This window comes from Gigantopelta aegis, chromosome 4 (assembly GCF_016097555.1).
Source record: "Gigantopelta aegis isolate Gae_Host chromosome 4, Gae_host_genome, whole genome shotgun sequence".
In the NCBI taxonomy this organism is placed as follows: domain Eukaryota; kingdom Metazoa; phylum Mollusca; class Gastropoda; order Neomphalida; family Peltospiridae; genus Gigantopelta; species Gigantopelta aegis.
Window position 1 is genome coordinate 32,358,529 of NC_054702.1, and position 15,916 is coordinate 32,374,444.

At 34.5% G+C, this 15,916-nt stretch overlaps 1 protein-coding gene across 3 annotated transcripts in view; it reads right to left on the reverse strand.

The window, feature by feature from the left end:
- The window catches only part of LOC121370395 (apoptosis-stimulating of p53 protein 1-like), a 119,513-nt gene that overhangs the window by 17,542 nt on the left and 86,055 nt on the right, over nt 1-15,916 (reverse strand). Inside the window, exon 1 of one of the 3 annotated variants that reach the window (XM_041495586.1) lies at nt 14,129-14,518. The exons of the other annotated variants lie outside the window; for them this stretch is intronic. Within the exon in view, the coding sequence (XP_041351520.1) occupies nt 14,129-14,218 (90 nt within the window). The 5' untranslated portion in view covers nt 14,219-14,518. Of the gene's footprint in view, nt 1-14,128; nt 14,519-15,916 lie in introns of those variants that run through there. 3 annotated transcript variants of the gene reach the window in all.

Below are 15,916 nucleotides of genomic sequence, written 5' to 3' on the forward strand. Positions count from 1 at the left end.
TTCAGCCTGTTTATTATAAACTATGGCTAAATAAAGACTGGTTTTTTATATGAAGATGTCATAAGAAGATGTCAGAGGGTCAAAATGAAGACTGAGGGATGATTAAAACTAAAGAAGGAATGGTTGTTTAATTATATTTCAGCCTGTTTATTATAAACTATGGCTAAATAAAGACTGGTTTTTTATATGAAGATGTCATAAGAAGATGTCAGCGGGTCAAAATGAAGACTGAGGGATGATTAAAACTAAAGAAGGAATGGTTGTTTAATGATATTTCAGCCTGTTTATTATAAACTATGGCTAAATAAAGACTGGTTTTTTATATGAAGATGTCATAAGAAGATGTCAGAGGGTCAAAATGAAGACTGAGGGATGATTAAAACTAAAGAAGGAATGGTTGTTTAATGATATTTCAGCCTGTTTATTATAAACTATGGCTAAATAAAGACTGGTTTTTTATATGAAGATGTCATAAGAAGATGTCAGAGGGTCAAAATGAAGACGGACGGATGATTAAAACTAAAGAAGGAATATTTGTTTAATGATATTTCAACCGTTTTTTAAATATAGTTATTAGGTGTATAGCATACCAGAGGTAGAATTCAACACTCACCCCCTCAGCTCAGCTAAGAAGAAATTTTTGAGGATGTGTATAATTTAAATGACTAGTCCCCCAGGCCATTTAGGGATTTAATATGTTCCATGTGATTATTATACAGCCATACAAAGATTTTTCTTTTAAGGGAGGGTACAAATGAAAGAAAGAAAGAAATGTTTTATTTAGCGACGCACTCAACAGATTTTATTTACGGTTACACCATGACTGGTATATCAAAGGCCATGGTATGTGCTATCCTGTCTGTGGGATGGTGCATATAAAATATCCCTTGTTACTAATGGAAAAATGTAGCAGGTTTCCTCTTTATGACTGTGTCAAAATGACCATATGTTTGATATCCAATAGCTGATTAATAAATCAATGTGCTCTAGAGGTGTTGTGAAATAAAACAAACAAATATGGTTGTTACATCACTGGGTCAATGAATGTACTTCAAACTCTGCATGTGCTTATTATGACACTGGGTCAATCGAAATATTTTAATCCCTGAATGTGCTTATTATGACACTGGGTCAATCGAAATATTTTAAAACCCTGCATGTGGATATTATAACACAGGGTCAATCAAAATATTTAAACCCTGCATATTGATATCACAACACTGGGTTTAGAGTGTCATTGTCCTCCAAAAGATATTCCTGCCAAACAACATCAAGGGATATTTGTTATGTCACCACCTCCATGTAATTAACTGTAGAACAATGGAATTATACACTAAGACAAAAGAGTTTAATAATTAATTTGGTAAATGTGCTTAAATAAAAGAGAACTTGTGAACTTTCAAAGAGAAATCAGACACTGGATTTAACTGATGCATCATTTGTCAGTATAAGTATTAAGAGATTTTTAGTACAAAATGAAATGTGTAACTTACACATCACTGAATGTACATGCATCTTTGGGGGGAGGGGCTGAGTTAAAGCACAATGCATTAGTACCAAATTGCTAAACCTTTTTACCTTAGTATATACATAAACAGGAAACCCATGTTGAGTAAAATGTCAAATAAGCTTTCAGTTTTTTCCTATAACTCCCATCATTTCATTTAAATGAAACACAATGTTTATATATAGGTTTTCAATGCAGTCATTGTTTGGGGTGGGGGGTGGGGGGGCGGAGGGTGGGGCGGGACGTAGCCCAATGGTAAAGTGTTCGCTTGATGTGCAGTCAGTCTAGGATCGATACCAGTCGGTAGACCCATTGGGCTATTTCTCATTCCAGCCAGTGATCCACAGCTATTGTAACAAAGACTGTGGTATGTGCTATCCTGTCTGTGGGATGGTGCATATAAAAGATCCCTTGCTGCTACACAAAAAGAGTAGTTCATGAAGTGTCAACAGCTGTTTTCCTTTCTCAGTATCTGTGTGGTCCTTAACCATATGTCTGATGTCATATAACTGTAAATAAAATGTGTTGAGTTTATCGTTAAATAAAACATTTCCTTCCTTCATTTTTTTGGGAGTGATAGATGATTTAAAAAAAAAAATTATTATTAATATTACTGGTACACATAATTATAAAAAAAAATTCTAATTCTACATTTACTGATACATGTTCCTATATGATCAACAGACTATGGCTGCATTGAAAAAAAAAAAAAAAAGTTCACTGTTTATATTTATACCAACTTTAAAATTAAAATTAATTAACCCAGTTTCTCATTCTATAAATGTTGAAATACTGGCAGATAAATACACATAGCTTGATAAACAAACATGTTTTCTCGTGTAACAGCACAACAGCATATGTCAATGTTTAATCTTGACCTACACAAGACAGGACAATTGTGAATGATAAAAAGTAGAATATTTGCCAACTCATACGTCAATGAAAACCATTCATAAAGACTTTTCTATAGATAAATGTTTATCAGACAAGAAAACCATTAAAGAAAGCCATGACACACTAGTGGTATGGATTTGGTTTTAAATTGCAAAACACTTTTGCCACAAAGGGTAAACCTTTTTTCTTTTCTTTTTTATAGCATGAATAATATATTTTCCAGATATGATACCATGACACTAATCATGATTGTAAAATACTATCCCTATTTTTATAGGTAAGCCTCATAATTCTGAAATATCCACATTTTTAAGAATATAATTTTGATTTGGTGATCCTTGTAAGTCTTAAATGTGGACAAAATAAGACTTGTTATTGTGGCTATACATTTTTTTCTTCATTTCCTTTTCTTAATTACCGCACTAGAGCACATTAATTTAAAAATCACTGGCTATTATATATCAAATGTTTAATAATTCATATAGTCTTATAGAACACCCGCTACTTCCCCCCCCCCCCCCACTAGTAAGGGATCTTTTGTATGCATTTTCCCACAGACATGACAGCATATACCATTGCCTTTGATACATGCTAGTCATAGAGCACTGGTTGGGACAGTGGGACAGGAAAAAGTTAATCAAAGAATGGGTCCACTGAGGAGGTTTGATCCTACAACCAAAGCACTTCAGGCGAGCACTCTTGCCGAATGAGCTAGATCTCACTCCAGGCTATTTATAAACATCTGTATTTATTGTAAATTAACAAGCATTCTGAGAATACTACTAAAGTAATACATGTCCCTTATAGGGCCCAACATTCATTTCATTTCAATTATTTTCATGCTGATATCCAATTAAGGTTCAAACACGCTCTCCTGGGCACACACCTCAGCTAGCTGGGCTGTCTGTCCAGGACAGAGGGTTAGTTGTTAGTGGTTAGTGAGAGAGAAGACTGATGAAGAGGGTGTAGTGGTCTTACACCTACTCAGTGGGTTGTTAAAACTCGCTCTGGCTGGGAGCAAGTACCAGGCTGCGAACCCTATACCTACCAGTCTTATGTCCAATGGCTTACCACAACACCACTGAGGTCAAATTTGGACCCAACAATTTGTATCTCCTATGTTAAAGGGCCATAACTCTGTGAAAATAGTGTAAATCGTCATGAAAGTCACATTTTGTTTGTAACAGTACATGGTAAAGCTATACAGGTAATTTCAGCTCAATATCTGGAAGCATTCCAAAAAAGTCCAGAAAACTGTATGTGGGACATACTGATAGACAGACGGAAAGACAGACAGAAGGAAGGCCAGACAGATGGAAGGCCAGACAGACAGAAGGAAGGCCAGACAGACAGATGGAAGGCCAGACAGACAGATGGAAGGCCAGACAGACAGATGGAAGGCCAGACAGAGAGAAGGAAGGCCAGACAGATGGAAGGACAGAAATGAAACTTATCATTCCCGTTAGTTGGACCGATAGGGGACTAATAACTATATGTGGGAAGTTACATGTGACACTATAAGGCATAAACAAATACCTTTCACAAAATCAATCTAAGTACATATATTTCAGACAACATGTGCACAGGTATACAATTAACTAACCGTGATTTTATTTTTTATAATACAGTGAAACCTGTCTAAACAGATCATGCTGGGGACCTAATATTAATCTTATTTAGACAGGATCCAATATTTAGAGGGTCACATTTTACAATTTACAAAATTCAGGATCATGAAACATGGCTGGGTTTGATAGGATTCTGGTATGTTCAGGGTCTGGTTTAGAGAGATTTCACTGTGTATATATAACGCCATCATTTTTAAATTTACAGAATAAATCTGCATTCTACCTGTCTGGTTATATATTAGTAATTGTTTAGCAGAACAACAAGTCGGTGTATTAGAATGCTATAAATAGTGAAAAGGTATGTGTGCTGCTTGTTGTTGACAAGGCACGCTTGGACTAGAACAATACCACATACCTTCATAGTATCACACACAAACACATTAGTACACACACAAACAGATAAACATGCCAGTCACATTCTAACTGACCTCATCAAAATAACCTGCTGCTAAACACATGAATATTTTATCATCACAATCACAGAATGTAGTTATATATATATATATATATATATATATATTTATTTATTTATATCAGTGTAGGGGTAGTTAACGACTGACATTAACAACTGACGAGTGTAATGCAATTGCTATCAAACATGTTAAAATTGGGGGAAATAGAGATAATGAAACACACAAATTGTTGCTTAATTGTCAGGTATTTTGCAAGGTTATACATGCACAGTAGCACTGGCGTAGGAAGCGGGGGTGGTGGTGGGGGAAGGTGCAAGGGGGGCATGTGCTCCCCCACTTTTTTTGATCCAGTAGTAGTATATATGTGACCCCCCACTTTTTGCACCTTCCTATGCCACTGAGTAGTTACTAAAAATAAATTATTTCTTAAAGATTATATTTACTAAACACATTTAGTCCATAAGATGTCAATTTAAGAGAAAAAAAGGTTTTATACATGTTTTAAACACTTGTAACTCCATATGTATACCAGTGGTTTATATCATTTAAATTATTGTATGATATGTAGTCTGAAAATCATTTAACTTTTGCAGGTTTAACATACATACATGTATTCAATTTTGTACATATTCATTTCCATTTTAACAAAAAAATTTAATTAAAATGTTTTAAAACAGAAGTTAATTTAGCAGTCATGCTAATACTTTTAATGAAGGAAGGAAGGAAATGTTTTATTTAACGAAGCACTCAATACATTTTATTTTACGGTTATATGGTGTCGGACATATGGTTAAGGACCAAACAAATATTGAAGGAGGAAACCTGCTGTCGCCACTTAATGGGCTATTCTTTTCGATTAGCAGCAATGGATCTTTTATATACACCATCCCATAGACAGGATAGCACATACCACAGCCTTTGATGTATCAGTCATGGTGCACTGGCTGGAACAAAAAATAGCCCAATGGGCCCACTGACGGGAATCGATCCCAAACCAACTGTGCATCAAGCGAGCGCTTTACCACTGGGCTACGTCTTGCCCCCTTAATGAATAATGGATTCAGTTGGAGAATGCAGGGCTTGACAGGTGTGAATTATTGTTCACGATTCATCACATCCTTCAACATTCTCCACTTCATACAGATCTATACTACCTTGGTGAATCCATTCGGCTGATGATTTTTTTTCTCGTTCCAACCAGTGCACCACAACTGGACAAAGGCCATGGTATGTGCTTTTCTGTCTGTGGGAAAGTGCATATAAAAGATCCCTTGTTGCATTAGGAAAAATGTAGCAGGTTTCCTCTATTGACTACGAGTCAGAATTACATGTCTGACATCCAATAGACGATGATTAATTAATCAATGTGCTCTAGTGGTGTCATTAAACAAAACAAACTTCTTCTTCTTCATACAGATCTAAGAATACTGAATTACCCGTAACAGTAATGTGCCTACATTAACACACACAAAATTTGCCAAGTAACTTACAAGGTGTAAATCATCTGAAAGCAATTCGAAAAGATATATTTGGACTACGAACTGTGATGGAATCCTTTCGATTCCATCCAGAACTTATTTTACAATTTTTACGTGATACTGAATTTTATTCAAAATTTTAATTATATATATATATATATATATCTGTGATATTTGCATTTTTTACACAGTCCTTTACACTGTGTTTTTATTTAACTGTTGAATTTTTATACTGATGATGCTCATCACACTGTTGTTTCATTTTACCATAGTTTGACACCCAATAGCCGATGTATTTTTCGTGCTGGGGTGTCGTTAAACATTCATTCATTAAACATTCATTCATTCATCTGGATATAAATTCAATCCCGCCCATTACCAGGCTGAACTAAAGAACATAACAAAACTGATTAACTTTTGGTGTCCACATTATAACTCTTGTGAGTTATGTTAAGGTGTAAATCTTCTGGATATAAATTCAATCCCGCCTATTACCAGGCGGAACTAAAGAACAGTACAACACTGATTAACTTTTGGTGTCCACATTATAACTCTTGTGAGTTATGTCAAGGTGTAAATCATCTGGATATAAATTCAATCCCGCCCATTACCAGGCTGAACTAAAGAACAGTACAACACTGATTAACTTTTGGTGTCCACATTATAACCCTTGTAAGTTATGTTAAGGTGTAAATCTTCCGGATGTAAATTTAACCCCTGGTCATTACCAGTCTGAATGAACTGTATAATAAGTATATATTATAAACCTACAGGTAAAAGTAATAAAATGTTTGCTATAGCTAGACCAAAAACAAAGGAAAGAAAGAAATGTTTTATTTAACAACACACTCAACACATTTTATTTACGGTTATATGGCATCAGACATATGGTTAAGGACCACACAGATTTTGAGAGGAAACCTGCTGTCGCCACTACATGGGCTACTCTTTCTCATTAGCAGCAAGGGATCTTTTATTTGCACTTCCCACAGGCAGGATAGCACTAACCATGGCCTTTGTTGAACCAGTTATGGATCACTGGTTGGTGCAAGTGGTTTACACCTACCCATTGAGCCTTGCGGAACACTCACTCAGGGTTTGGAGTCGGTATCTAGATTAAAAATCCCATGCCTCAACTGGGATCCGAAACCAGTACCTACCAGCCTGTAGACCGATGGCCTAACTACGACGCCACTGAGGCCGGTAGACCAAAAACAGTAAACTACAAAAGACACTTCTCCTTACTTTTGTCCCGAACCACACCCCATTTTTCTCCACTGCTAGGTTTGGCCCTGTGTCTAAACACAGTCTAATATTCACGGTCCCAGTCCACATGTTAAGTTAATTTTGAAACATGTCATCTTCACAACAGACAGATAAAACTACTTGTGTATTTATGTATGTATTATGCTTCTTCACAGCAGTCTGTACTTTGATTAACTGGTATGTAATTTGGTGTAAACACTATTTAATATCCACCATCCATGTTCATGTATTGTAAGGATAATTTTGAGACATGTCACCTTTATGACAGACAGGTAAGACATGGCAAGCATCTTAATCTGACAGAAACTACCATCTGTTAGTGAGTTCCTGATACTTAAATCCTTAATTTAGGTCATGCAAAGATGCAAAATTAAACCATGTTACTTAAGATACAAACATACCTATTTAATAAATAGGCACAGCTTAAAATTAAGATAAAAGCATGTCAAGACAAAACATATTAAAATAAACTCTTATGAAATGTTAATAAGTAATAATCTCCTCTAAGTCTTGTGGTCTTTGTACACTGATAAACCACTTAAATATCATAATTAAATGTTAAATAAGCAAGTTTATGTTTACCATACTTTTTATTCAAAGGTTGGCAATAAGTGAATGATGTAATTATTTGGTGCACATTGTAGACAAGATATTTAACTAGTATTTATATGGGGACAAGAAAGAACATATAATATATAATATAAATATCATTTTAATAATTTTGTCCAACAAAGTTTTAAATGTTTTTATTTCTTGTATATCTTTCTTAATTATTAATATTTTAATACAAAAACAATTACAAGTATATATCAAAGTGTGTAGCAATGTAAACAACATATTATTAATAAAAGTTTGTTAAAGTATGTTTTGTTTGATGACACCACTAGAGCACATTGATTATTAATCATCGGCTATATATTGTCTAAGAAAGGAAACCTGCTACATTTTTCCATTAGTAGCAAGGGATCTTTTATATGCACCATCCTACAGACAGGATAGCACATACCATGGTCTTTGATATACCAGTCGTGGAGTACTGGCTGGAACGAGAAATAGCCGAATGGGCCCACTGATGGGGATCGATCTCAAAGGTTATTAATTAACCATAAACTGGTTTGCACAAACTGATGACCAAGCAAAATTTTAATTTAATTCCTGACAATATGCTTTAGTGACAATCTCATTTATATTTGTTCTGTATTGTAGGCATTCCGTATTATACGCCAGAGTGTGGGAAACTCAACACGTTCCAGTGACATAATAATACAAAATATTTATCTCTAGATTTATAATGGTTCATTTCAATGGAAGCCCAAGGAGTCATTAATGTTCACTCATGCAAGGCAAATAAAATGATTCAAGTGACTATATAAGAATAGACACATTCATTAAATGCATACCGCTGGAAAGTGTTATTCAAAGGATACTTTGTATCAAACAGAATATTTTAAAAGTTCAATTCCGTTCACTGAGAACTGAAAACAGTTATAAAAATATTTGCAAATTAGTCAACCTGCAAGTATAATGTTACAACTTGAAGTTTTGAAATCATGATTCTCTTCTTTCCTCCCCACCCCAACACATTTACAAGGTGACCACTTTTATGAATTAAAAAAATAAGATAATATATCCTTGGTGGATGGCAAATAAAAATGGTATGTCCTCACTTAACGGCTCTGTATACATGTAACATACCTAATAAATAGTTATTAAATTTCTATGAATTAAAATCCTTACAATACATCAGATATATAAAAGGCATGTAAAACCAAATTAAAAATACACGATTTTGTGGTGTTTTTCTTCAACTATTTATATAAAACTCTTGAACTTTTGCACTGGCTCTGTGTTTATTTTACAGGCCATTTTACTTTACCTAAGGAAAACAAAATGAGAAGTCTTTCCTTCTCTCAGCAGGAAACAACGGAACACACCTATTGTTGTCTATGACAAACGAGTCAAGTATGTTCTTATCGGTAATTTGTTTGTGCCCAATGAGTCAAGAATGTGCTTAAATCAAGTCTTCCTAAACAATTAAGCCAAATATTTTCTTATCTACCATTTGTGTGTATATAGGTCTTGGGATAGTTCAAAACAATTATGTTTTGTTGAAGTCCCAGTAATTAATACTTATATTATTAATTTACGGTATTAAGATCCATGCTTTGAAAACATTCCCCTTTGAACCTCTCCACTCTCAAGTTGAATGCAAATAATTTAGAACAAACTACAGTAAAACCTGTCTAAAACAGACCCTAAGCACAACACAAAATCTTGTAAAAAACAGCCATGTTTCATGGTCCAAAATTTTCTAAATATTTCTTGATAGGACTAGTCAAAGACTATTTGAACCAGTGATTATTAAACTTAGTTAAAATACACCTGCACTGTTAAACCATTGAAAATCTGTCCATTACCTTTCAGTAATGGATAAAAAAAACCCCACTATAGTAGTGTCGGAAATAGAATAAAAATTATTTTTGTCCATTATTTCTTTCATGTTAAACTGACAAGTAAATGTTTTGTAAATATATATTTAATGATACTCTACCTAATTTAGCATTCACTTGTTTGGGCTCTCATTGATGTACAAGGTGGTGTTTACTCTTGTAATTAAAATAAAGATGTCAGTAAACAGGTAATTTGTGACCTGTATTGGAAGAGACTATAACACATTCTGATCATATGTATCATTTATTACCGGTATAATTGTTCTTTACAGTTTTGCTGAAAAGTTACTTATAAATGACTACAAAAAAAATTGTTTTGGAGAGGGATATAGGGGTAAACTATCATCAGAAACAGTCCCTCACATATTGTACATTTAACAGCAATGAAACCAACACTTTGACCAAAATGTGTTATAGTCTCTTCCAATAAAGTGCACAAATCACCTGTTTACTGACATCTTTCTTTTAATTTCAAGAGTAAACACCACTGTATACATCAATGAGAGCCCAAACAAGTAAATGCTAAATTAGGTAGAGTATCATTAAATAGATATCTACAAAATATTTACTTGTCAGTTTATTATGTAAGAAATAATCAAAGAAAATCATTTTTATTCTATTTCCGACAGTACTATAGTTTATTACCTCTCCATAACCACTAACGTTAAAATCTATACTTACATATTTAATACATAATATTTTGTTTTGGTGTATTTATAAGTAGGGGAATATCCTCTAAATCTCCATTTAATAAAAATAATGGGACTCAGCTCTAACAGGCCTTGTCTCCATTATTTTTCAGGAATGGAGAAATACGCGGATATTCACCTCTACTTAAACTTGGGATAGAACACAAAACAGGTACACTATTCCAAATCATATCTTTACACAAGACAGAGTTTGAAGGGATGTTTTTGTTATGTCCATGAATGATTGTCAGTGCGTTATCTATAGACAGATGGACTGATATTCCCCAGGATGACACATCATACTGTTACTAGTGTTAGAATTTATTTCAGCAATAAGGAAGTATTTTTTTCTGCAGTTTATTTTAGGGTGACAACATACTAAAAGCTACCACCGTTCCAATGCTATCACATATTTTCTAACTCTAGAGGTATATACCTTGTCAAAAATCACTATGAGCCTTATTCCCCTCATATGATACCGGTGATCAAAATTTTGGGGTCTGGCTTAGTCATAGCCTATATTTCGCATCCTGATTTAATCCAGACTATAAAACATATGTACAAAAAATTTGCTAAACTATTATAAAGAAATAGTGCCATACTGAAATAGTTCCAATTACATTTTTCAACCCTTCTATAATTTGTTAAAAACAGTTTCAAACTACCTGTTTACTGATAGTGATAGAATAAAGGTAAAGGTGCATACGGGGGGGGGGGGGGGGGGGGGGGGGGGGGCGGCAGCATATATTAACATCTATATACATTTATACATATAATATATATACATTTATTAACTGTATTTTTAAAAAACCTTAAAAGTTTAGTTTTTATTAACACCACCACTTATTAATCATCAGCTATTGGATGTCAAACATTTGGTAATTTTGACCAATAGTGTTAAGAGAGAAAAAATGTTAAGCTTTTTCATTAGTAGGAAGGGACCCAGACTGGATAGCATATACTACAGCCTTTGATATACCCATCGTGGTGCACTGGCTGGAACGCGAAATAGCCCAATGGGCCCACCGACGGGGATTGATCCCAAACTGATTGTGCATCAAGCCAGCACTTTACCAGTGGGTTACGTCCCGCCCCTTTAACTGTATTTTAACTGTACATTAAGATATTTATTTTATCATTCTTGATAACCAAAATGGTTCACTACATGTACCCTTTTACTTCTATCCTTTGTTCATCCTATATACACTTAACATACTGTCGCACATTAATGTGTTCATGTTAAAACCATGGTGTCCTCTCAAGAGTGTATTTGCCAACTGGATGACCTGGTTATAATACATGCACACCCACGTATATGGCATAATACATTGCTAACAGCCAAGGCAATTTTACTTCATTTCATATTGATTTAATGGGCTTGCCAACTTGCTTTTATCATGCAATTTTAGTTCACTTAAAGTTTGTTTTATAGGATGGGTAATATATTTTTTTTCAATTTGAATAATACAAATTAATAGGTGTGTTTTTAGTTTAAATGTTTATTTTTTTTATAGTGTCAAAATAATTCATGCTTGTCACAGAATATACATGTAAGCATGTACCTCTGGCCAGTGTTTATCTCCAACTATTGCATTAAACAGATTTTATTTGCTTTACATGAACCGGGTATAGCAAGTATGACTGTACATGGTTGTAATACCATCTATACCACTCTTACAACAATCATGTTTGCACATGTATACATGTGTACTGTTATGTAGCAATACTGAAGTGGTTTGTATTTTAATTAAGTACAGGATAGCAATAGAATGTTAAAAGCACTTTATGAACATCCATATATAACATAAAAATCAGTTACGTATTTGTTAGGTTTAAAAAAAAAATTTTTTTATTGTTTAACTTAGTTTTGTAACTGGAATAAACACTGACAACTTAACATTCATGTATAGCATTTTCATATCTTTAAATACAACTCAACAAACAAGTGAAAATGTGATCATTAAAGAAGTTTAACACATTTTTAATACGATTGTGACCATGAATATAAAAGGCTATAATATTTTATGGTGAACAACAAATAAAAAAATAATTGAATGTATTTAAAAAAGAAACTTATTTCATTTGGGGGAGGGATGTAGCCCAGTGGTAAAGTATAATTTTTACTTGATGCACAGTCAGTCTGGGATCGATCCCCGTCGGCTGGTCCATTGGGCTATTTTTCGTTCCAGCCAGTGGTATATCAAAGGCCATTGTATGTGTTATCCTGTCTGTGGGATGGTGCATATAAAAGATCCCTTGCTACTAATGGAAAAATGTAGCAGGTTTCCTCTCTAAAACTATACATGCATGTCAAAATTCCAAATGCCTGAGATCCAATAGCCGATGATTAATAAACCAATGTGCTCTATTAGTGTTGTTAAACAAAACAAACTTACTTCATTTAGTAAAATAAGAGGCTGTTTGCAATTACCAATATTTTCATGAGTATATATATATATATAGATAGATAGATAGAATAAACCGTATACTAGGGGTTGGGGGTGGAAGGCTTAACTGTCCATCTAGTTTGTGTAGATCTGTGGTACAATACTGTAATTGTAGGCAGTTATCTCTCAATTCACTTCTCACACCTTGGTGTCATTATACCTGGGTTGTAATTGATCGCATGGTGAGGTGGGAATCACCAGTGAGTAATTACTAGGTCTGCAGCAATTGTTTTCTCTTTTTATTTGCCTATGACAAAGTGTTCATTAGACCTGAACTCTCTCGCTCCCCATCTTCTCCTAATACTACATTTACATGTAATCCGTAGTCGTAAAATATCCAACCCGTACTCCCATATTGTTAGAATTAGGGTTAGCTTAGTTTTAGGGTTAGGGTTAGTTTTTAGGATTAGAGAGAAATTCCCTATTTATACATATATGTATCAATATAACTGAAGGGTGGGATGGGGGGTAACAGGTGGACATTTTTCCTTTGTAGCTCCCTTTAGCATTTGAATTTATATAGATGGTATTAATATGGTAATATTTTAAACGTCTCCTCATAATCTGAATTAATTAATCTATTTTTTTTCAATGTGAGGTCCGATTCAGATGTAACTTTTATTAAAATATGATATTGTCAATTTCACTAACCACATACATGGACTGAAACCTCAAGTATGAGTTATGTATTGTAGTACATGTAATTAATATCTATACTAAAACAATGACCATGTTGCTTTAAAGTTAAGTAATAAGAAGATATAATGTACATGAATATATATCATCCCATTGTAAAGAGGGTTTGCATTTATACAGTTTATTTTGTTTAAATTGTTAATAATAAACATACATGTAACCTAATGCAAAGTGTTCATAAACTTTACAAAAATGTAACACCATCCAGTCTCAGTACATTGTGCATTTAAAGATACAGTAACGCAATACAAATAGGTGGATGTAATGAACAGAATTAAATATAGGCAATTATTATTACTGAGTTTATGTGGTTCACTGTAGACACACACACACGAGTATACAAATATTAACACACGCACACAGTGACACACATACACACACACACACACAAAACAAGTATACAAATATTAACACACGCACACAGTGACACGCACACACACAAAAACACAGGGTATACAGATAAATATTAAACACAGACACACAGCATGTACACTGGGTATATCGACAAATAATAAACACACACACACACACATACACCCACTACCACCCACACCCACATACACAAAACATTGATATATATATATTTATGTATCTACTCCATTATACATAACAATATAATATTATATATATGCACAGCTTTGACACTGGGGTGACACTTACCATTTTGAGGTAGTCTTCGAGCTGTTGGTTTATAAACTGCAGAGTACCAAGGTCCCAGTCCTCTTCGGCACTGTAGTAACGTGACTCCATGTTTCCCAGACACGGACAGGTACACTAAACATGATTCACACACACTTCACACAGGGATGTATGATGTATATGGAACAAATTCCACAAATACCTCACCACACACTGTATAAAAACCTTGTCCTCGATATTCACATAATAAACACACAGGTCCCTACAACCAAAAACAACTTGTCCCACTCACAGACCCACTCTGGAACAGGTGCTTGTTAAATCCAGGTAAGCGACACAGGTGAAAAAATCCAGGTAAGGCAACAGCCAAAACAAGATGGCTACCACCTGAGGCATGTCATGTGTAGTGGGGCAGACACTGTGAACAGGGTCAGCTGGAGTGCTACACTAGAGAGAGAGAGAGAAAGAGCCAGTCACAAAACGGGGCTGGGTTTCATAAATCAATACACTGAAAGAGCTGTCGGTGATTTATCAAATGCTGGTCAATTAAACACCTTTGTTTACCTGTGTCGCAGAAGATGTAGTGCTCTTTGTTCTGTGGCAAGCCAACAGATGATTAGATAAAAAATGGTTACACACCAAAGTGTTAGAACAAATGGAATAAAGAATGACATGTCATCAAACTTGTCACTGTAGTACGCAGTTCCCAGTTAAAGAGATCTGGAGAAGCCTAGCAGTAAAGAAAGGGCTGAATGGCCAGGTATTTAATGTGTACAAATAACCACCTGCTGGTCTCATTCTCATGAAACCACAATTGTGTCATTATCTTATCAGGGAAAATACCAGATTTTACTATACATGTACTTTAGTCATTTTTAATTTTTGCCAATGGATTACAAATAAAAATATTTATTTGTCCATCAGGTCCATCAATCCATCTGTATGTCCATCCTTCCATTAACCTACGCACCCTCCCATCCATCCAATCTGTCCATTCATCTATCCATTTGTCCATCCATCCGTCCACCCTAAATCCATTCATCCATCAATATGTCCATCTATCCATCCATTAACCTAAACCAACCCACCCATCCACCACCCCAATATCCCATCCAAGCCCAAAACCCCACCCCATCTACCCTTCCAGCTTTCCATCCATCCATCCATCCATCCGACGCCATATAACCGTAAATAAAATGTGTTCAGTGGGTCGTTAAATAAAATATTTAATCAATCCATCCATCCATCCATCCATCATCATCCATCCATCATCTATCCATCCATCCATTCATCCATTAATTCACCCACACATCATTCATCCATCATTTATCGGTATTTATTTATCCATCTATCCATTTTTTGTCCACCCATCTATCCAGCCAACTACAGAGTACCCATCCATCCATCTCTTGGGTTTCACTTGACTTAATTTTAACTTAAATCGTGACTTGACTTGGAATTTGGGTTGAAAATTAAAGGCATTGAAAGACAATAAATGAATTTCCAATTCATATTATTTATATTTTATTCATATATTGATCCGCCTATGGTCATTTATCATCCAAGGAACATAATAAACTTGATATGAAGTGGTAGATTTTTAAGATCCAATGTATCACACCTCAAAAATAAGAGTAAATTTAATATAATTTTGGAAGAATGACTTTTCAATTTTCTCATTGAAGAGAGGGATTCCATTTAATTTTATAAATAATGATACCTTGGTATGGAAGTGTTCATGCATGATCTAGACTATTTAACATGATCTAAAATATTTAACATGGTCTAGAATATTTAACATGATCTGGA